This window comes from Dunckerocampus dactyliophorus, chromosome 19 (genome assembly GCF_027744805.1).
Source record: "Dunckerocampus dactyliophorus isolate RoL2022-P2 chromosome 19, RoL_Ddac_1.1, whole genome shotgun sequence".
Taxonomy (NCBI): Eukaryota; Metazoa; Chordata; class Actinopteri; order Syngnathiformes; family Syngnathidae; genus Dunckerocampus; species Dunckerocampus dactyliophorus.
Window position 1 is genome coordinate 590,001 of NC_072837.1, and position 23,096 is coordinate 613,096.

At 45.2% G+C, this 23,096-nt stretch overlaps 1 protein-coding gene across 2 annotated transcripts; it reads left to right on the top strand.

The window, feature by feature from the left end:
- The first annotated feature begins 21 nt into the window (after window positions 1-21).
- On the top strand, window positions 22-22,504 carry ppp1r14c (protein phosphatase 1, regulatory (inhibitor) subunit 14C). Of its 2 annotated transcripts, XR_008567031.1 has the most exons (5): window positions 22-457; window positions 12,102-12,185; window positions 13,056-13,088; window positions 14,663-14,972; window positions 15,091-22,504. XR_008567031.1 is itself a non-coding variant. In XM_054762294.1 (4 exons), the coding sequence occupies exons 1-4, from the start codon at window positions 215-217 to the stop codon at window positions 15,163-15,165; spliced, it is 435 nt and encodes a 144-aa protein (XP_054618269.1). In that variant the 5' UTR covers window positions 48-214; the 3' UTR covers window positions 15,166-20,504. The 2 variants fall into 2 exon arrangements, 1 of the variants encoding a protein (XP_054618269.1); XM_054762294.1 differs by lacking the exon at window positions 14,663-14,972 and having other exon boundaries at window positions 48-457; window positions 15,091-20,504.
- The last annotated feature ends 592 nt before the right edge of the window (window positions 22,505-23,096 follow it).

Below are 23,096 nucleotides of genomic sequence, written 5' to 3' on the forward strand. Positions count from 1 at the left end.
TAGATAGATAGATAGATAGATAGATAGATAGACAGACAGATGTGCTTGAGTTGCTCCTTTCTTGCAGCATTAGCCCCGCCCACTCCACCGTCTGCGCTTTAAATAGCAGCTGTTTAAAAGCTCAGGTCCACACCACAGTCTGCCGCAGCACCCACTCGACCCACTCACCCACGCCTTCTCACCAGCCAGTCCAGCCCGCCCGCCATCTCCCGCCATGTCGGCCGCCAGCACCGAGACGAGCGCGCCGCTGCCCACCGCCGGCAGCCGCGTCTTCTTCCAAGCCGCGCCCGGCGTGGGCTGCGTGGGTTCGACGCCGCTGAGCGGGCCGCCCGACGTCGACCCGGTGCAGAAGAAGCAGGGCAAAGTGACCGTCAAGTACGACCGCAAGGAGCTGCGGAAGAGGCTGGTTCTGGAGGAGTGGATCATCGAGCAGCTCAGCGACTTGTACGACTGTGAGGTGAGTGCCCACCCGCACGTCCGGAACCATGTGGGAGTCTGGGGGAGAGGAGGATAACGGGGGCAGCCTTGCATGCACGAGTGGATCCCATTCACGTATTCATTTGACACCTGCAGAAAAAGGTGAAATTACTGAATGCACGTTTGGACCTTTAATGCAGGAACAGTGCTTACGACGCACGTGCACTTCATGAAAACATGCTCAGGAAAAAAATAATGCTTGCGAAACCTGGGCATGTTTTTAACAGTTGCAGCTACACCACGTCTGTCTTAAAATACTAAGTATTACATGTACTACATGTTAGCATCAGCGTGTCTTACATGTACTACATGTTAGCATCAGCGTGTCTTACATGTACTACATGTTAGCATCAGCGTGTCTTACATGTACTGCATGTTAGCATCAGCGTGTCTTACATGTACTACATGTTAGCATCAGCGTGTCTTACATGTACTACATGTTAGCATCAGCGTGTCTTACATGTACTACATGTTAGCATCAGCGTGTCTGCTGTGGTGATGGACAAGTGTGCTGCAGTCCAACTTGTAGTCATTGATGTAAATGAGAGAGCGGTGCTGGGAAAGACAGAATATGAGCAAATGAGGGTCGGAATGCAGAAATCAACTGGCGCCATGTTGCACGTGACGCCTTTGTGACCTTTTGGACCCTTTTAGCCTTTTTCAAGCCGCTGTGGCGTCTCTTGAACATTTATGTGTTGATGCTGCACGCTGCCAGAGCTGAGCAGAGGGGGGATGGGGGAGGGAGGGGGGACGGTGATGCTGGGAGATGAGGAAAAGAAGGGCAGTGGGTTAAAGGATGTGCTGATGCTGTGAGTCTCCTCTCCGCACTGACACGCATATGCACACAGGGCGCCCACACGTCCGTGCAAGGATTGCGTTTTTATGCATTTTATGGAAGTTAACATTGAACAAAAGCCACTTAACCCTTGGCCCGTGTTTGCCTTTTATAGCCTCCTTGGTAAGCTTTTTACTGCCCAGCTGTGGTTCTCTCAAAAGAATTCGTTTTCCACGGTTAAAAGTTCTAAAGTCTCCCTTCCATTGGGATACGGCGCATCATGAGGCCCGTTTTCCATCACGACTTGCTAGTTTACACACTGGTAATGCTAGTATTTGGTCGTCCCTGCAAAATAGACGTAAGACTGTACCCCGTTGCAAGCTCTGGATGCTGCAGCATATTTCTCAATGCCCTCAGTCTCCCCTGGGATAAAAGCATGCAGCAGCAGAAGCAAGCTTCTGGCGTACATAAACGTTGACATCAGACGTGCTTTTCACGGTCACGCCTGTCAGGGTTTGTGTTTCACCTGAGATTGGATGGGCTAACGTCTATCTTTAGCATGGGTGCGTCTCATGTTCCATGGTGGCTGATTAGCGATACGTGGTTGGAGCAGGTGGGCCTTTTAGTGCCTCACACGCGCATACTGTTGATGTTTGTGTGGTCACATGGCTGTAAACAGGAAGTCGCACCGCCTCCGCGCTTGTTAGCACCTTCGTGTCGGCTCCGAGATGAGGTAGGATAGAGTGAGAGAGAGCGAGAGAGATAGCACAGATCGTGCTGTGCTGCTGTAAAGGTCAAAATAGCCAAGAAAAGGAGCAGTCACAGGTGTAAATGACCCCATTCACACGTCACCTATGACAGTGGAGGGTGCCAACTAGTGGCTTGCCACGCACATTACAGCTTTCTTGCAGGTGAAAGATGGTCATAGAAGGGTTCCCGCGATGAGGGAGGACGGCAGTGATGAGTCGGTCTGAAGACACTTTGCCAAGAATCGATGGCGGAAGCGTGGGTTTGCGAGCACGGTAACAGGAGACGCCGCCGTGTCCTACTTTTTGGTGGGGTGCCGTCAATAGAGGCTGGCTCATCGTCGCCTTGCGCCTCGGGCCTCGTGCGTTGCTTGTGCGGGGTCGGGGAGGACCTGGAACACATGCATGGTCTACGTGCACGCCAGAGGAGCACTTGGAGCAAGGACGTGTCTCCAGGCCTTTCTTCCCCATCCATCCTCATCCTCCTTTCTTGACTCTCGATATCTATCTCCTGTACCCCCCCGCACTTCTCCTGTGACCTTGTCAATATTTGCCCTTGCTCGCCTTTTATGTTTTCCTTTTCTTTCGGCGACCAGCGGCGTGTCATGTGACCCTCACGCGGTCGCAGAGGACAGCAAAGCGTGCAACTGAAGCCAAATCGTTAGCGACGCTCGATAGGCTGCCAGCAAGAACCGCAGCTGGGGGCTGAGGACACGTTGTACTTACAGTAAATGATGATGATGATGATGATGATGCTATTACGGCTCAGGTATTTTCTATCAAAGAATTAACTTCTAAGCCCCTCCCCTCGGTGGACGATGCTCGTCATTCACCGCATGAATTGCATCAGCAGCTTGATTAGCTCGTTGTGCCTGTACGCCCCCCCGGCTACACCGTACGCTTAAAGGCTTTTCAAAGTCATGCCGTGTTCCCGCTGAAACTCTGATTACAACAGCGCAAGGAGGAGGGGCTGTTGATTGGGCGCAGGCTGGTATTTCCCAAATGTGAAAACTCATTAGGACTTCATTTTGTAAACTTTAAGAATGATGTGGAGTTATGAACACGTATGTTGCACAACACAGCAGCAACAGAACCAATGTTGTACTAACGGTAAGAAGCAAACTGTTGTTGTGGTTATTGTAAATTAGAGGAAGTCTATTAGACATTAGTTACCAATTAGCAACCAATATTTTAAAGCGCATGCAGAGGGTGTCACAAGATCTCATATCTCATTAGATAAAAAGATTTCGTGCTCAGAAAAATAAATGTCATGTGAGCAGTAGGCCTGGGATGATAATGAATGAATGAATTCTTCACATAAGAAATGAAAATGAAGTGGATCATTTTGCCCGCCTCAATATATCGCCATGTGCATGCGTGTCTGTTTTCCTCGTCTCTCACCTCCAAACAGGCAGTGCATTGCTTTCAGCACCTTGGAATGTTTGTTCCATAGAACAGCGGCATGAATGGAGTGAGCCCTTTTGTCGGTCATACAGTCTCTTTGTCTCTGTGGGTGGAGGCGGGGCCGCTAGCATACACACAGTACAAGGGAGTGTAATGTAGTAGAAATGAAAGAAATAAGTACTTATCTAGATATACAGTACATGTACGTACATATAGGAGGCTGTTTATCTGAATGGAGCCGCCAATTGGAGCATTTGCAGTCCTTTGGGACGATGCTGGTTAGATGTTTTGGTACCTTCGGACCATAGAAAATGTTCCAACATGAGTACCGCATGGCTGGGTGGAAGCAAAGCCTCTAAAATAATCAACATCAAAATACAAGATGCTGGACGCTAGCCTGGAAAGTAACATAACTGCTGCTTAGCATCGTATTAGCATCGTATTAGCATGTTAGCTGGTTAGCTTGCCACTGGCTTTGGCGCTACAAGAGAGGTCAGCGTGACGGTCGTGTGGGTCCAGTAATGAAATCAAATGCTGGCAGGGCGAGGGTGACACATCCAACAGTCGATTGCCAGTGACCTTCATCTGTTTATGAATCGGACAGCGGAAGGTCGTTGTTTGCGTCTGCTTTTGGCCGCCATCCTTTGAATTGCCTCCATGTGAACATACTGTTGCATTCTTAGAAATGTGTGTGTTGACACGTTTTCTCTAGCACCTGTGGACACACACACACACACACACACACACACACGTCTTCCACAAAACAAATGACGAGGTGCTGACAAGGGGGTCTTTTACTGTCGTGAGCGGCCTGGACAACAGCTGGTGAAAGAGAGCCTTTATAAGGCAGTGTGTTGTGTTCAAGGGCTGTCAGACATGAAAGCATTGTGCTGTGTTGTTGGGAAGGTAAATGACGGCTTGCCAGTGTCGCCTGTGATGAATCTGCTCTCCGTTTTCTCCACGTTTATGCAGCAAACGAGTGGTTGGCCGCCATTGGTCGGTTGCAGTGGATTGACTGCATTGAAAGAGGAAGCGATGTTGCCCCCCCATGACTTCCTCCTCTCATCTATCACTGCTTTCATTGTCAAGTGAGGCGGGCTCTTGTCTATTAACTGGAGCCTGCTGTGTACAAACACGGCCAACACTGTCCTCATTCACGCCAAGGAGGAGCTGGGGGGGGCTAGCGACTGTTTAAAATTGCATCCCATAAATATGAGGTCTTTGCTCAGAGTTATTTGCCGACACACCCTGGCACCAGAGATAAGTCGGCTGATGTCGTGACTGCCAGCTTGTTGACGGTGGGAGCCCTCGGGCTGCTATTGATGGGCGCAGCGAGCCCCGCGTGGGACACTGAAGGCAAAAGTCCAAACGGGCCTCAGTTGTCAATACATGAGCCCCTCCCGGTTGGAGCTGACGTGATTTTTCCTCATAATATGACAAGTTTATTCTCATTCATCGTGACTTTTACAATACGACCTTGTGCTCTTCATACTTGAACTTCACTTCATTCTTCACTTTCACAGCCCGTGTTCCACTTCACTCATGAACGTTCTTCTCATAAATCTTCTTTATTCCATCCTCTACAACCTTGTGGGTTCTCAGAGTATTGCAACTTTTTTATGCTGGTAAAATGGACTTTTTCTTAGAATAGGATAACATTATTCTCATAAAATGACAACCTTTTCTCGTTAGATTACAACTTTTTCCTTTTACTCTTGTAAAGTTATTGCTGAGTTTTCCATTTTTGTTGGGTTTTTTTAAAATTGTATTTATTTATATTTTTTCTTGTAAATGTGCCGCAGGCCAATTTAAAACAAAAAAAGCTGCAAGCTGTACAAGCTGCAAATGGTCCCCGGACCGCAATTTGGACACCCCTGAGCGCCAGTATTTTACCAGTTCGGGGTGTACCCTGCCTGGGATAGGCTCCAGCACCCTAGTGAGGATAAGTGGTATAGAAAATGGATGGATGGATAATTATATTCTATTTCTTTTCATTCATCAATTCATTATCTTTCATTTCATTTCAATTCAAATGGAGTTGAAATGTTGTTTTGTTTGATTGAGTTTAGTTTTATTTGAGGTTAATATGAAGTTCCTCTTGCATTCAGCTTGGTTGGATGGCTCATGTTCATGTTCACGGTTTGGCCACCGTTTCAAAAGTAGACTTGGCCGCGCTGTCGAGTATTTTAATGTTTGTGATACCCGACACTTGATGGCTGTGAGGCCGACTCAACTAAACTTGAGTTGCCCGATGTTTCGACAGTAATGGTTGTGTCTACACCGCTGCACAAGCTGTACACTGACATCTCTAAAGTACGTCCCACTTTCATGTGTAGTATTGTCCCTGGAGACGATGACATGAGATGACATGAGATGAGAGATGGTAGGCTGCCGCGTGCTCTCTGGCGGCGTATGAATAGTAACGGCGTCGTCCTCCGAGGCCGCTTTGTTCTTCCTCCTCGCTGTGATGTAGAGGATGTCCTCTGGAGTAGCGCTGCATCAGCGTGGGAAAGAGCAGCGATAACGTCTCCTTGCTGTAAATTCACATCATTGGTGCTGCATGGCCACTTCTTAGCAATCCACGTCTTCTTCTTCTTCTTCTTCTTCTTCTTCTTCTGCTGTTTGACACGCTTCCAGAAGAAGCTTCCTCTAGTTGATCCACGCCAAGACATCCAAGCCGACCATCTCGGCTCTCCAGTGCCAAGATGGCAACCCATCCCACCTTCAGCTCCTTGTCACTTTGGTGCCACGTGGAAGATCCTCCTCCTCCTCCCTTCCTCATCATCAGTGACCCACTTATCTGACAACGTCTTCCTTCACCTCCCTCTCCCACAGCCACAAATAGCATCAATCATATTCCTCATGAAAGTGGACTTCCAAGGTCGAGTTTAAGGTCAAACATCCCACCACCCCAAAACGCTCAACCTCCAAATGTACTCGTACCTTGAGGCAACTTTTCCATTGAAGGGCTAGCTACTGTACTGCAAACGGGGAAACATACTCTATGTGCTGTCGTCCCTCCTCATAAGTCCTGCTTACTTGCCACATGCCGTGGCATAGGAGCATAGGAGTGGAGACTGCTGGGTTTTTCCTTCCAAAATGACCAAGGAAACTGCATTTTAGCACCTTTTTCAACAAGCCGTCATCGCTTGGCAACGACAAAGCTCGTCTTTGGTCGTTTGGTTTAACACGGCCTTCTTCTTCCTTTTGCCCTTGAGCTGTTTCACGTGTGCGACACACCCCCTGCGGGAAAGCAGATCCAGTTTATTGTCACCACTTCTAAAAAGACTTTTTGCTCTACCGCCCTGCGGGACAAGCGTTCATGACGATGTGAGGGATGTGTCGTCGACTCCAGCGCCGTCGAGGCTCGCTGGCATTAGCATGTGGTCACCTGGCAGCGGGCGAGTGTGACACGTGCTGCTAATTCACTGCTGGCATAAACGGCAGGTTGACTGACTCTTCACGCTTGTCACATGAACTTTGTTTAAAAGTGCACCTTGGGAGCCATGTGGGCCTGGTCCCCTCCCAAGCTGTGCTTCCCTTCACGTCAGTTTCAGGCTAAGTTCGCTACTGTCATCCGGACCAAAGCTGTTAAGATTAGGGATGTCCCAATCCACATTTTTTGGCTTCCCAGCCGATCCAATTTTTGTTATAGTCTTTTTTTAATAATAAGCTTTAGTTCCAAACAGCATGAACAACTACTGTATATTGTTTGGCTTTGGGAGTCAGCTCCCTAATCCAACTAAAGATCCAATAAAAGATCAAATTGGACAAAGTGGGTGTTTAAAAATACTTTCAGGGTAGGAGTAATCATCTGACGTGGTTATTTATAGATCAATGTGTGGTGTGATTTTCAATATATGACTTTTTTTTTTTTTAACAAACTCTCTTAATTTATTGACGGCCCCTAGTATAAAGAACCAGCGGTCACAGCGGCTTAGGCGAAGACAGAAATGTTGGATTGGGGTGACCAAGGTGAGACCATCACTCACATGGGGGGGCAATAAGTTGATACCTGAAATGTCTCGATGGCCATTGGGGTGGCCACGCCCACGTTGGCCACCACGTAGCCCCGCCACTGCTTCCCGTGTGAACTCCCCTCACCATGACACCGCGGTCCGGACACAGTGAGGGGGAACTAGCGCTGTAGCTACGGAGCCGACTATCCGACGTCCAACGTGAAACTAAGTTCACCACGGTACACGGCGGACATGTCTGCATGGTGGTGTTGCCTTCTCTTCTTCTTGCAGGTGGCGGGAGTCGAGCGGCGACCGGCTTAGTGGCGCATTACCGCACCTGCCGTGTTGCAGTGTGGCTCAGAGTTAGCGATGCAATACGCCAACCTGGATCGGCCCCATCTCGTGGCGGAAGCCGACATTATTTGATCTTCAAAATAGAGTGGATCGGCAGCCTGAAGATGGGATCGGGACATCCCAAGTTAAGATAGGAAAGGAACATAATGTATGCATCCAGTGAGGACTCGATAGGACAGCTTTGCTGACACGATGAGGCGCATCTTAAAATATTCCAAACCAAAAAGCCCAGCATCTGCTGTGTAGAAATATGCTGTTGTTATTAAGTTGAAGTTACTTTCAGTTTGTACACTCGCTTCACTGCTCCGTCACCGTTTCCCGTACATGAAATACGTTTGCACTGCCACACATTTAGGGCTATTGGTGTGTTTTTTTTTTAAGATTTGCCGCTGCCTGTTTGCCCTCGCTCACAAACACGTTCTAATGGGCCTGTCTGTGCAGATTGTTGTTGCAATGGCGACCACGAGTTGGCATCATAACGCTGCTTCGTAGCATCTGTTCAGCAAATTGGGAGATATTAGACCCTAAGTGCGCCTGGGGGGCCATTTGCGGGCCGTGGCTGTTTTTTTTTTATGAGTATTCAGTACATTCGAAAAATATCATTTAACAAGGAAACAAAAAAAACTTGAAAAAACGGAAAAATCAGCAATAATGTTACAAGAATAAAGTACAAATATTAAGAGGAAAAAGTTGTAGTCTGATTAGAAATGGTTGTAATGTAGTAAGAATGATGTGGTAACGTCATTTTAGCAGCACGAAGGTGAAATATTACGGAAACAACATTCAGTTATTGTTTGGAAGTCCTAATGTGTTCTATTCAAGAGTCAAACTGTTCTGGGAATAAAGTCAAAACATTAGGGAATAAAGTCCTGATCACGAGAAGAAAAACTACATGAATAAAGTCAAAATATAAAAGAAAAGAAACACATGCTAACGGCATGAAAAGTCTACATTTTATTACATATTATGAGGAAAATCATGTCCTTTTAGTAGTACAAGTACAGTATTTCTATGTACAGAGAGAGTATTTATACATCTGTTATTTATTTCAAGATGTAATATTATGGGAAAAAAACGAAAACATGAAGTTTTCATTTTTGGATGATTTGGTTGAGGAAAAACGTCTAATATTATAGAAATAAAAATATTATCAGAATAAAGTCATAACACAAGATTATTTGAGAAGAAAGTTGGAATATTTGGGAAAAAAATGAGAAAAAGAGCAAAGACTATTGGGTAATAGCAGTGTAAAGGCGACTATAGGGGTGTTATTTCATGTCTAGAGGGCACTAATAATGTTAAAAACCGTATTTAGAAGGTCATAAGCAGGTTTTCTATGCTGTAACTGTGAAAATATAGCACTTATAAATGAGATAAAGGAATCCTACCTTGCAGAAATGGACTTATGGGGGTCTGCTGTGGAACCAATCAAGTGTGATGAACAAGGGATTGGTGTGCTTGGCAACCTTTGCCAAGGCATTGGTGTGGGCATTACCTACAGTGTCTTTGGTATTGATAAGAAATGTGTGGTGTTGCCCGTTGCTAACCTGAGTTACTGCTGGTGAATGAAATATTGCAACATCAAAGAGCGCTGCCAATATTTGATCATGTTCAGTTTCACGCTTCACTCACACCCAGCAAGACTTGGAAAAATGGATTTTCCCTGGGGATGGTGCGACCTCATCATCTATTTCAGGCTCTTAATCAGCGCCTGCTTGGGCGTTTATCTGCATGTTGAGTGTTGTTTCCATTCTGGCCCCTGTGCAGTGCTTTTCTCTTTGCAAGCCTGACTGGCACGCTAAAGCCGTGCAGAAGACTGATGCTGGCAGCTTCAAGCGTGCGTGTGCGCGCGTACGTGTGCCGTTGGCAAGGGCCGGCAGCAGTCGGCCATGCCTACCCCACTTGTCACCAATCTCTGTGACAGAGGGTGACGGACTGCCTGCTGACAAGTGCAATTGTGTTGCTCACGTCCCAACACAACACTGACAGACTGGCTGACACACAAAGATGTACTTGACTCTTTTTCAGCTCATACTCACATCTCACATGGGCCAGGGGTGTCCACGCGTGGGCCACATAGTGACACATGAAAGGATGCAACTTGGCACGAAGGAGATTGAGTGGCAGTGGTCTACAGCCAATCAGGACGCAGAAGACAATGTGCTAAAGCACAGAACTGCAACACTCAACTTGCCACAATGCAGTTCTTCTTAAAGGGCCGGGCTCGGCCTGTAACGGCGCTCATACTTTGTAAAAAAAAAAAAAAAAAAAGCACTAGAATTGCACACAAAAAATCCACGAAACATCGAGTCCGTGAAAGGTGAACCGTGATGGAGCGAGGGCACACTACGTTAAAAAGAAACCCCTCGGCCTGTGTGATAATAAAGTACGTCATCAATTCACCCGTTTCATCCCCTCCTCTTGCTTTGAAACCAACAAGGTGATGGGTTATTTCAACGAGCGGCTTGTGTAAACGCCGTAACGGATAAGGAACCAGGGTGAGCGGGGGCCTTTGTGTTGGTGTAAATATGAATGAAGTGAGTCAAGTCCCCCAAAATGTACCAGCCCCACCTCAACTACTGCAATATCAAAAGGTAGAATTGGATGCTATTTTTATTCGGTGCATGCCAGCTAACCAGCGCTGAATGTCAAAGCGCAGCAGCGAGCTTTAAAGCTGAGAGCTGAGATGCAAAATACAGTCCTTCCATCCTTGCGCTTCCTGCGCTTGAATACCAACAACGGCTGCAGGCGAAAGCATGCTGGAGTCAGCTGAGACGAACTTCGGAGGACAAGACACGGACGTACGGACGTGCATTTCCTCACTCGCTTGCAATTCTTGGCCTTATGTCACCACAAATGCTACCATTTGGATCAAGTGCCTTTGCTGTCATAGCAGAATACTAGCCATGAGCCACGGAGCGGCCCAACCTTGACAGCGTAGCGTGGCATAGCGTAGAGTAGTGTGGCATGGCGTGGCAATGACATTTCTGTGTGTTCCTCTTAGGAGCATATTATGGGACTTGGGACAATTTGTATTTGTCTTCCAAATCATTATGTCATGATACTTTTCTCTGATTTTGCTAAATATTCAATATAAATGACGGGTCATCCTCACTTTCAAGTCATCAACCTTTAGAGTACAATTTGGATTGAACAAACATCCTGATGCACTGTCCCGCATTTCACTGTCCCGCATTTCGCTGTCCCGCATTTCGCTGTCCCGCATTTCACTGTCCCGCATTTCACTGCTTGTTAAGAAGCCAAAATGTTCATTTGTTGAATTAGCAGCATCAGGAGGTCATATTTGGTGAAACATGCTAACATGAGATCCCTTCTTTGATATAACCTTCACACTTCTTACGTTGAACTTGGGAGTTTTTGGAGCGTTCCTGCTTGGATTTCTTTGCAAGATGTCAGAAAAGCCTCCCACAGCTGCTGTTTTGTTGTGATCGGCCTCCCACCCTCATAGAGTTTTTGCTCGACGACGCTGCACGGGTTCTCAACTGGGTTGAGGTCAGGGGGGGAAAAGGGGGCCAAACCGTGGGTTTCTCTCCTTTTATGGCCATAAGAGCCAATGCCAGAGAGCTAGGTATTCTTTGCATCATGAGATGGTGCATTGTCATGCATGAAGGTCCTTTTGGTTCTTCATATTGTACCATGGAAGAAAGTGGCCAGTGAGAAACTCTACATACTTTGCTGAGGTCATTTTCACACCTTCAATGACCATCAAGGGCCTACCAGCTCTCTCCCAACGATTCCCATCCAAGACGTGAGTCAGCCGCCTCCTTGCTGACATCACAGCCTTCATCCACGCGGACCACCCGAGGTTGCACCCCCCCTCATCAGTAAGCAGGATTGTTTGGAAATTCATCTTCATGTATTTGTTGGCCCGCTCTGCTTGTGGGTATTGGTGAGGGGTGGCCAAATAGTGGGTTCATGCAGAACTGCAAGCCTGTGGAGGCTCCTGGGGCTTCAGAGGCACCAGCAGCTTCAGATACCCGTTTGCTGCTTTTTAATGGCTTTTTAGCAGCTGCTCTCTTCATTCCATACATTTGCTGCCACAAACTTTTCTCACGACGCCTTTATCAGCACAATCCCGCCTGTCATGTCCATCAGCCGCAAATATCTTCACCGTTCCAAAGTTTTTGTGAATGAATCAATGTTTTGATGCCTCGTCCGAGGCGTGCTTCGTAATGTGGAACATCACTTTGAAGTAGTTTTCTTTTAATCGGGCTCACCTGGCAAGCTGATGATGACACTTGTCCCAGATTGATATCAGTCATCCAAAGAGCCCCAAGACACAATGCCATCCTTCAATTTCATTGGAAAACAAAAACATGTTTATGTTTAATCATCTGGAACACAATGTGTTTGCGGTGTTTGCAGGAGGAAGAGATGCCGGAGGTGGAGATAGACATTGATGATCTATTGGAGGTCAGCAGTGATGACGAGAGAGCCAGCAAACTGCAGGTACGTTTGCATTAAAGCTACGTTACATGCACGAAAGTACCGATGTGCACATCTTAATTAGTCAGAGGCTTCCTCTCACGTCTAATCTTTGGCCTCACGAATGTTATTCTCGATGACCACATTAAAAAAAAATAGACAGGGACACTCTAAAATTCTGAGGAAGGCCACTTCCTGTACCCTCGTGTCCCATTACTTTTGTCCGTACGGTATTGAACAAACAAGGGAAGCCCATTTGATCACCTGGTGGGTCGGATTAAGATGTTTGGTGAGCCTGATGGGGCCCGCGGGCCACAGTTTGCCCACCCCTGGTTTATAGCGTCCTTTCAAGCCAAGTGCTTCTGGTAGAGGTGTGCCTTCAGAGCAGGATGCCAGGTGATGCGTCCATTGGGCTGTACTTGCTTCGTTCATGGTTGTCTTAATCCCTCGTCTTTTGGAAAAGACAACACACTTACGGCATCACTCGGACACAGCCTTTTGGCACGACTACTCACTTGATGGAAAGTCTACCGTACGAAGTCGATGAGCTGCCGTTTACTAGGCGGGAGCTGAGAGCTGCGCCTTTGAAAAACGCCCCCTTTCTAAGGGGTTGAGACCAAAATGGCGCCCGCCATGTCCAAAAATTTCATGTTTATGAATTTAACATTGGCTTTTTTTTCAACATAATTACAAACAATGTAGAAGACATTTAAGCAACGTTGAACTGACCAAATATAGCGTGTTAAGTGTACCATGATGCTTTTAACACGGCACTTCTTCTCAAGTGTTGGATTGTGTAATAGAATGTTGTTAGAGACCACTTTCCTGTACAACACAACTATTTAGTGGTTTAAAAGACACGCTATTTATTCATAATGTTTTCCTTTTCCACAGGAATCATTGATAGACTGTTACAAGCCAACTGAGGTGAGTTTGTCCTTGTAGTGACCTACATCCTTGACCATCCTTTATTGATCCTCACATGACTCGTGGCTCATTCAGGTGCATTGAAGCGTCACATCCAGGAAGTTGTCCATGTACTGTATATTCATATACTGTAGAATAGTGGCTTTTGGCCCAAACAGGCTAATCACATTCCCCCTCTGTCACCTGCATGTGGGCGTTTTGTGTTTTAAGTACGTGGCATTAGGTCATCCCGCAACCACTACAAGGTCGCTAGTCACCTCGGCTGCCAGGTTGACAGCTCGTGTAATATGTGTGTAAGCCACACACACACACACACACACACCGTAATCCCTTGAGAATGGAGAGGCACGGATGCCATTTTGAACACAATCCTCACACCCACAGGAGACCGTGGAGGGAAACTGAGGAAAGAACAAGATCAGAATGCAGGAAGAAACATGGCGGCAGTAAAGATGTTGACACAACGTACTTCACCAAGGCAGGACATTTGATTGACTGGCCAGGCGAGGCATTTCCACTCCAGGCCTGTAGGTGGTGGTAATACGCCATACAAGGTGATGGTTTGTCTTTTTTTAATTTGCCGTAAACCTACAAATGACAATTAAGTTCACAATCTAGCCACAAAATGGTTTATTACCACCACCAATACGTCTGCTGGACCTGCAGCAAAATGACAAATACAGTCGTTCCTCCTTTGGAGCGGTTCTTTAGTTCCAGAACCCACCTCCAAAAATATATTCCCATGATATAAGATTCAATGTTCAATGTAGACAACCTGTTTATGACTTTCTAAATGCAGGTTTTAACATGATTAGAGCCCCGTAGACATGAAATAACACCCCTACAGTCACCTTTACACTCCTATTAGTCATTGTTTACACCACATTACACAACTCTTATGCTGCAGGGACTCCAGACGACCGCTAGCTAGTAAGCTAACCAGTTAGCCTCTAATTTATTTCTTCTAAACTTCATGTCTTCATGCAATGTTAAAGAGGTAGTTGGATTTTTTTGCCATGAAATTGTATGACGTCCCCATCAGTGGTGTAGTACATCAACAGGAACTCACCCCCCACTTGGTCCAGTTCTGGGAGAACATAGTTCCAGGGAGTCGCTGGGGTTGCACAAGTAAGGAGTTTGGCTCCTCAAAATCATATGCGTTCAAAAGAGTAATACATTTGCATCATAAAAATGCCTCCTCCAAAGAATCGGCTCGTCCTCTGACCCACGAGCGGCACAGTCTTTAAACACTCAGCAGTCATTCTGAAGAAAAGGAGATGTCACGAGATTTGAATTTAGCCATAAATTAGCCATACCGGCTTAATTTCCACTACTCCTTTCAACGCAGCAACCCAGCGACTACCTGGAACTACGTTCTTCATCACCCAAATCCAACCGGAACTGGACTTAGGGGACCGAGTGGGGGGGTGAGCCGCTGTTGATGTACTACACTCCAGACGGGGATGTCATCCAACTTCATGTCTAAAAATCCCAACTATCCCTTTAAGCTAACGTCATGTAAGGTCAAATTGCATCCTTGTCATTTTTCACCATGTGACCCTTGGTGGGAAAAGTTTGGACACCCCTCCTTTAGCGTAATCCCCGCTAACTCACCACTGCGGGAGACGACGTGGTGGAGGATGATGCGGGAAAGCAGCTGGGGGGCCAAAGATAGACTAGGAAAGGAGCGACAAAAAGAAAGAGGACAGTGACAGGGGGAGTTGAAGAAGACGTAGAGTACAGCAGATGTGGTAAATGACATCATGACCGCTGCCATCATGTCCTTCCACACCCCTTCTTATGGTGGGCATGCTGTATCATAAACACCCGGAGGATGCATTGTGGTCGTCTACAAGCTTCTAATTCCGCCTTGCATGAAGTCTGGTATGCAAACATGATGACAGTATTGTTTTCTATGTATCAATGAGCTGAGATCTCCTTTCTCATCAGAATATTTCTCCTCCACTCACATCCCCCCACCCCCACCCCCACCCCCACACAGGATTTTGTCCGTGAGTTGCTGGGCAGGATAAGAGGAATGAGGAAACTGAGCGCTCCGTCTAAGAAGGGTCTATAATGGCGGGAAAGCAGCGTCTCCCTGCTCCAGTCTGCAAGCATCCATCCTGCATAGTAGACTACACCCGTACACAAATACACACAAGGGCAGTACACATTACTGGACTGTTAAAAAAACTAAACAAAAAAAAAAGAAGGTACGTAGCCTGATCTGACATTTCAGAGCCATGTTTGCTCGTTTCCAGCCATAGAGACTCCAAATGTCAAGAAAAGGGAGGAGCTAAACACATTTGTACTGCATTCTGTTGTGACATTAGCTGTAGCACTATGGAAGCAAGCACAGTGCTTCACCTCACACTCTTCTGCTTCTTTTTTACTCAAGCGTGTTGCTGTTACTTGATGCTTTGTTTTTCTTCACGTCCTGCTCCTTCTCCTCATTAGCTGTAACTTATCTGCTTGCATAAATTTAAAAGCAGTTTCATTTTGTTTTTACACATAACCCTGGAAAAAACAGACTCCTAGTGAAATAAGTGAGCTATGTGACCCACTGTTGTAGTGCACTTGTCACCACACGCAGCAAGGCATGATGGGTTTTGCAGTCGTCTGCAAGCCTGTATGATTGGCAGCCTTCCACTCACCGTACAGTGCACATCCTTTAGCTGGTTGCTTGATCAGGCTTGCCTTCTAAAAGGACATTCAGGATACGTGGGACTATTCCTCAGCACTCAACCTTCCAACTCTACGGACAACCCCCACAGGCAGTTGGCAACAAGTCAGAACCTGTGGATGACTTGAAAGGTGACACTTGAACGTGCCAAACGTGATTAGAAATGTCAAACACGGCCCATGTATGGCACAGCGCTCCCAAAGAGGAACTTCTTTGTTATGTTGATGAGGCGGGTTTAGTCACTTGTTGGAGAGCAACAACACTCGTTTGCAATCAGGACACACTTGCCTTGAAGGTCCCCTATTATGCAAAAGATGATGCTCTAATAGTAATATGTGTTCATGGAGAAAAAGCTACTTTTAAGAGAAGAGGCCCTTGTAAAGCAAAAAAAAAAAACCCTGCCTTCCCAGGCTTTGCTACACGTCTTAAAATAAGGCCACTACCCATGTGTTGTTTTTTATATTACAGTCCGCCCTCGTTTACCGCGGGTAATTGGTTCCACACCCGACTGTGATCAGCAAAGTAGGATTCAATATTAATTAGGGCTATCAAATGATTCAAATTTTAATGAATTAATTAGGGATGAGTTTGTTTTAGATGAGTAACCGTTAAAGATAATGCTTTTTTGCCGAGTACGAGCATGAAACGAGTACAGCTCATCCGTAATCGTGATGGAGGAAAATCCTCATCGGGGAGCTGCTTGCGTATTCACTCTTCACGCTCTGTGATATGTACTACTGTGGTCACTAGGCGGCAGTAATGACACAAAACATTGATGAGACATTAGCTTACATGACATTACCTTAACACTGCATGAAGTCATGAAGTCAGCTAAGGCGTGTCGCACATGATAGAGTGAAAAAAAGTTCTCCCGTTCTGTGTGGGCGTTTTTGGCTTCTTAAGCTGAGAAGAAATAAGTTTGAGGCTAACTGGTTAGCTTGCTAACCCTGCAGCATAAAAGTTAGGCAATGTATTTGTAAAAGATGAATAACAGGAGTGTAAAGGTGACGATAGACGTGTTATTTCATGTCTAGGGGGCTGTAGTAATGTTGAAAACTGTATTTAGAAAGTCATAAACAGGTTGCCCATGCTTTACCTGTACAAATATTCCATTTATTAACATTGAATCCTTTGTTGAGGAAATTCATTTAGCGCAGTCAAGTCTGGAACCAATTAGCGCTATAAACGCTGTATGTGTAAAAAAGTGCACATCTTGGAGGCAAACACAGCTGATTAGCATTAAAGCTACAGACACAGAAGACGCCGTGCTTACTACAAGTAAAAGCACTTTGAAATGCTGGCATCTCCAGCAACAGGGCGAGCACACAATAACTTGAAAATGGCAAAAACTAGCCTAATATGGGACCTTTCAGGAACATTCAGCCAATCAACAACCCTGTCAGCCATGTGACCAAATCCCCTCAGCTGGCAAAGACGCACACGCAAGCGGGTGAGTGGTTGATTTATTTTTTATTTTTGTTTGCAAAGTACCCGTCTTGCATGCGACCGTCAGTACGTCAACATTGACAAAGAGTATCGATATAGAACACTTATAACCAAGCAAAAAAAACGTTAGCTTCTTAACTTTACAGACTTTTTATTTCCAAACGACATGACTTCAGGCATCTGAGAGAATCCAGGAACTCTTAAAAAAAAAACAACGGTGCTGTTTTTGATGTCCTTCCCAGATTGTGGTTGCGTAGAAAAAGCGTTTTCACTGTGTGGCGCCGGGCTACGTTGTCTACGATGGCGTCCTTTTTCCTATCAGAGGTCGCCATCGCAGCCAACTGAGACGCAGCCGGGCTTTGGTGAGGAGGTACCTTTTAGGATTTTCTCTTTCAAGAAACAGTTCAGGGGTAATAGGTTGCTATTTTCTAATTTATGGGAAGTATTTTATGGTAGGATAAGCTTTGCATGTATTTTTAAAGTAGCACGTGGAAGACGGAAGGGGACATTTGTTGGCCCAAAGCTTTTTATTTCACAAACGCGTTCCTTTTTTTTATACCTTTTTATTAAGAATGGTTTCCCCAGCTGCTGCTGTTTTTTCTGTACATCCACAATAAGCAATCTTGTTTCTAAAATGTAACATGTAAGGTGTGTGTGTGTGTGTGTGTGGTCTGTTTTTGCTGATAATAAAAATGCAGAAAAGCTGCGCCATTTTAAAGGACGGAGTGGAGTAGATTAGTCAGACAGGAGTTCATCAGAGTGTGACTTCATTGCTCATTGTGCGCATGAGTAACCCTTCTCTGCTGCGAGTCTGGCCCCATATGACTAGCCTACTGCCCTACTGTACGCTGTTGCTAGGCAGAATACGCTCAGTGCCCTCTTGGGGGCCATTGCAAGAGCAGGGGTGTGAAAGGAGGAGACTGGCAGCTTTGAACGCTGGGAAAAATGGCTTCTGATTTGGAATTCCACTGCGGGAAGCACATGCACATGCACATGCACGGATGCTGCGTGTCGGGGGGGGGGGGCTGCCAGCACACAGCGACAAGCAAGAAGCTGATTGTACGCCTTTAAATTCCATGACCCACTTTTCACAGCTGGGGCTGGCTGGCTGGCAGCAAACAGGCTCGTGCACGCTGCCTTGAATAATGGGGACTGCAAGGTGAATGTGAGCGGAATAGCCAAGGATGGCCCCCTAGCTACCCACCCCCAGCCCCCTTCCACTGGCTTCACACCAGCACATCACACACCACCAGCACACTCCTCAAGTCATTCTCTGGGAAATCACAAGTGATGGGAAATGGAAAATAGGATGCTTGACGTTAAAATGGAAAGTGATGGAAGTGTCACATGAAGATGCCGCACATCATCGCTCCCCCCATGCCATCCCCCCATCCTCCATTCTCTCCCACTTATGTTTGTGCCGGGTGCAGTGATGCAACGTAGCTTACAGGCTGGAAGAAGACAGACCGTCCTGCTGGCTGGCTGGTGGAGAGAAAGATCATCACCATCAGCATCTCCACTTTTCCTTTTAAGTGGAAGACGCATCTCATTTTGTCTCCTACACATGCAGCGGAACCTGACCGCAGCGCCGATTCATTCACATGACAAGCGAGATCACATTCCATGGTGTCTAATCCGTCTCCTAATGATGATAACCGTAGAACCACAAATGTAATAATGTCCCTTTAGCATGGAAACCAAAGCGGCACACAGCACCCCGTCCAAACTAACGTAAGAGTACAGAGTATCGCTGCTTTTTACACTTGTAAGCCAGTTGAAATAGTTCAATATGGTACTCATAAGGCAGTACGGCAGGGGTGTCCAAACGTTTTCCAGCAAAAGCCACATCGTGAAAAATGAAAGGAGGCCACTTTGATATTTACTATCAAGAAAAAACTGCATCTCAGCTTGGTGATATTGTTGAGAAAGCAAATTGGTAGTAGGAATTTCACTCAGCTTTCATCATAATCTTGACAATTTTCTTCCCGTAATATCGGAACTTTATTTGCATAATATTACAACAACTTTTGTTTTGTGTTACTTTGTTTCGTAACATTACAACTTTCTAAAAAAATCTTCACAATTTCTACTGTGTGCTACTAAAATCACATTTTTTCTAATATTACAAATGTATTTATTCTCATAAAATTGTGACTTTTTTCTCCTAATATTATGACTTTATTGCCTATTATAACCTTTTTTTGCCACTTCATTTTCTTTATTCAGTGTTTGGTTTGTTTCTCATATCATTCTGACTTTAAAATATTCGCTATTTTCCTTTAATATTTCAACTTTACGCTCCTGAAATAATGTCATACTGTTGCAACATTATTCTCCTAAAAATAGTTTTGTAAAATTGCAGCTGATTGTATTTTGTTAACTTTCTTTTTAGAATTAAAAAAAAAGGCTCCTGGGCCACACTTTGGACACCCACTGGTCTCCGGCAACTGTTTGACATGGGAACGGATCATTTCCATTTCCATGCTCGCCAATGCAAATCATCTACAAATATCTTAGAGGTCAACTTGGCTACCGAAACAAATTGTATTGAGGTTTCAAGCTCTATTCACTCTTTAACTAAATATTTTTATTCTGCTTTGCAACTACAAGCCACTTTCTCAACTTTATAAATACTACATAAACTGTGTGTGTGTGTGGGTGTTTTAGATCTTTGTAATTTCACTATTCAATTCCATTCGAGTCCATTCAATTTTCCAGAGCGCCAGCCATAATAAATCTTTCTGTCATGCAACATTTCTACCAGTTTGGGTCAAGATATTCGACTATTCCTGGGTTTTTCTATTTTTTTCTATTCCTGGCTCATTCTTCAGCCAAAATGTCCAATAAAAGTGAAAGAAATTGCAATGGGAAATGGTGGGTATTTTCTCAAATATAAGGTGACACGTAAATATGAGAAGTAACCAAAGGAAGTATGCTGGAAAAACAACCGCTAGCTCCTCTGTGGATGACACTAACAGTAATATTGGGTTGTTTATTCAAGATTCAAGATTCAAGAGAGTTTTATTGTCATGTGCATGGTAAAACCGCCCACATGCGCCGAGGGTCTGAGGTGGAATAGTAGCCCTCCAGCTTCTGTCTGTACTGCCTTTTGGCCTCCCGTATGGACCTCCTCAGGTCATATCTGGCCTTTTTGTAGTCATCAGCGGTGCCCATGACAAATGCAGTCGAACGAGCACGTAGCTTAGCCCTTACATCACAGTTCATCCACTGTTTTTGGTTAGGGTATTTTCTGTAATACTTGGTGGTGGTAACAGTCTCTATGCATGTGCTAATGTAGCCAGTAACAGCAGAAGCATATTCATCCAAATCAACAGTACAATCTTCCCTCCCCGCTGCAGTTTTAAACACATCCCAGTTTGTGCAGCCAAAGCAGTCCTGAAGTACTTGATCAGTTTCTTCATTCCACACTTTAACTGCTGTACGTACAGGGGGAGCTTTTTTAAGAAGTTGTCTGTATGTAGGATAAAGGAATATAGAGATGTGGTCAGCCTTTCCAAAGTGGGGTCTTGGAACAGCCTTCAAAGCACCTTTCATGTTGCTGTAGACTTGGTCCAGGATGTTATTTTCCCTTGTGGGAAAGCTCACATGCTGGTAATATTTGGGGAGAACAGTCCTGAGGTTACAGTGGTTGAAATCGCCAGATATAATGAATACAGCGTCTGGGTGTTTGGTCTCATGTTTATCAGTGATGTCATGCAGGAGGCCTAGTGCGTTAGCAGTGTTAGCTCGTGGTGGGATGTAAACAGCAGTTAAATACACAGCGCTAAACTCACGAGGTAAATAAAAAGGTCTGCGTTTCACCATCAGCAGCTCAATGGCAGTTTATGGCATTAGGGCCCCAAATATATAGGCTAGGGGGTGGAAACATAGCCCAAAACTAGAGCATCCTGCATGCTGTTGTACCAAACACTGTATAGACAACAGGACATGAGCACCGCAGGGATTAATTACAGGGATTTAGAATGAATAGCAGTATTTGCTTGACTCACACTGCCATATGCCTACTGGCTTGTTTGTCTATGAGCGCCATGTTTTCCTTGTTTGTTTCTCTGCATGATTGATTGATGGCGAAAGGGGTGGGGAATCTGTGTATCTGTCTACAGATTCTCCTTCATGCCGTCTGTTTTATAGTGAAATATGGAAACACAAGGAGAAAGCTAACTATATGCGTACAATGAATAGATATTGTTTGGCATCCATTCCCAAGGCCTTGTTGCTGAGGAGGCGGTCCTGTCTGCTGCCTAGGAGTAATACAAGACAGTACGCGGTAATACGAGGACAAGGTTTGTCCTTTTGATGGTTTATCCCGAGTCACCTCAGGTGACTCAGGAAAAGGGAGTATTAAACAGCACACTCAAAAAGGAGCACACTCAAATTGGACTTGTTGAAACGTAATGTCCACACGTGACTTCCACTTTGCATTGACATCCATCTTCATACGTTCATTTATTGATGAGCCACACAGCTTTGTGTCTGCACAGCGAGAGTCTCAAAATCCAACTACCCCTGGGAACTAATTAGAGAATCTTTTATCCTGAGCATGACAACAAATAAGATGCGACCTTGAGACTCACCTTAGGCTTTTACCACCTGATTTAACCATCCCGGGTTTCAATCACGGTTCCTACCCGTTTCACCTCATCAGACACCACAAAGCCTTCCTCCCATGAGGTGTTTGTTTGTTGCTGTATACCGACAGGCCAAACATCGCCTCCCTCACACCTCCTCCTCCGTGCATGGAATGGTCAAAACAACTGGTTGCCGTGGTTTCCCCAAAGCCAACCAGTGGCCGTTTTACCCCATGGGTTCATGCGGGGGTAAGCTTAGCCTACACAGTCCAGCACTGATATGAGAGGAGATTAGCATACATTCAGCCTTGCTCAATTATCTTTGGCTTAACTTGAAATAGCTGCTCTGTTTTAATGAGGTCTCTCCATGCAAGTGTACAATATATGAGACATGTGGCATTGATGGCAACGTACTCAACATACACTACACTTCCTTCCACTTCAGTGTCACAAATTGGAATTGTGTACATCATTAAACTGTTCATTAGCTCATCCAAAGTCATCTCAAGTTATTTTAATTGACTTGAACACAAAGGGTAGGAGTTCCCTCTAGCGGATGAACGAAACATACATTTACAAGTCAATGATGTTATCTTCAAATTGATATTATAGTCAAGTATATAAAAGATCTGCATGTATCTTTTTAAGAGCTCAACTATAGGTGTATTATACAAGGTTGCTTACGCTGTAGGTTGCACTGTCAAGCTGTTGGTAGGCCAATAAACACCTCTCATTTGTTTTAGCAGTAAATTTGACACACATTAGTGTGAATGTTGGTCAGTACAATTACATTTCAACTGCCCGGAAGCAGCTGTTAATGTTGGTTAACATTGTGTATGTAAAGCTGGGGCAGACTATTTAAAAACAATTACAATGGTACTACAGTATGTTGTTTTTTAAACTTAACCATATTGGGACGGAGGGTACCTTTAAAATGTTATTATATTATAACCAAAACATTTTTTTGAAACTTAAATATTATTTTATGCTTAAATGCCTAAACATAAACCATTTGGAAGCATCCGTCTGTGCTTCCACAACCGCCAATCCAATCCCAGCAATCAATTACCACGCCCCCTGCATTTTTAAGTAAGTGTGTGACGTCACAGTGTTCCTTCAAAACCTGCGTTACAGCTCTCTGCCAGTAGGTGTCAGTGTAACATTTGTAAACAACAGGTATTTTCGCTCCTACACCTTTCCACCTTGTCATGGCTAATCATACGACCTTTTTCAAGGCCAAGTTGTAAAGTTATAAAAAATAGTAACAATAAGTGTTGCAAATTGTGCAAA

Excerpts from the sequence above, each read along its gene's own strand:
- ppp1r14c (XM_054762294.1), top strand. The coding sequence starts at position 215 with ATGTCGGCCGCCAGCACCGAGACGAGCGCGCCGCTGCCCACCGCCGGC. Across the intron at positions 458-12,101 it reads GCGACTTGTACGACTGTGAG|GAGGAAGAGATGCCGGAGGT; the intron begins GTGAGTGCCCAC and ends CGGTGTTTGCAG. Across the intron at positions 13,089-15,090 it reads ACTGTTACAAGCCAACTGAG|GATTTTGTCCGTGAGTTGCT; the intron begins GTGAGTTTGTCC and ends ACCCCCACACAG.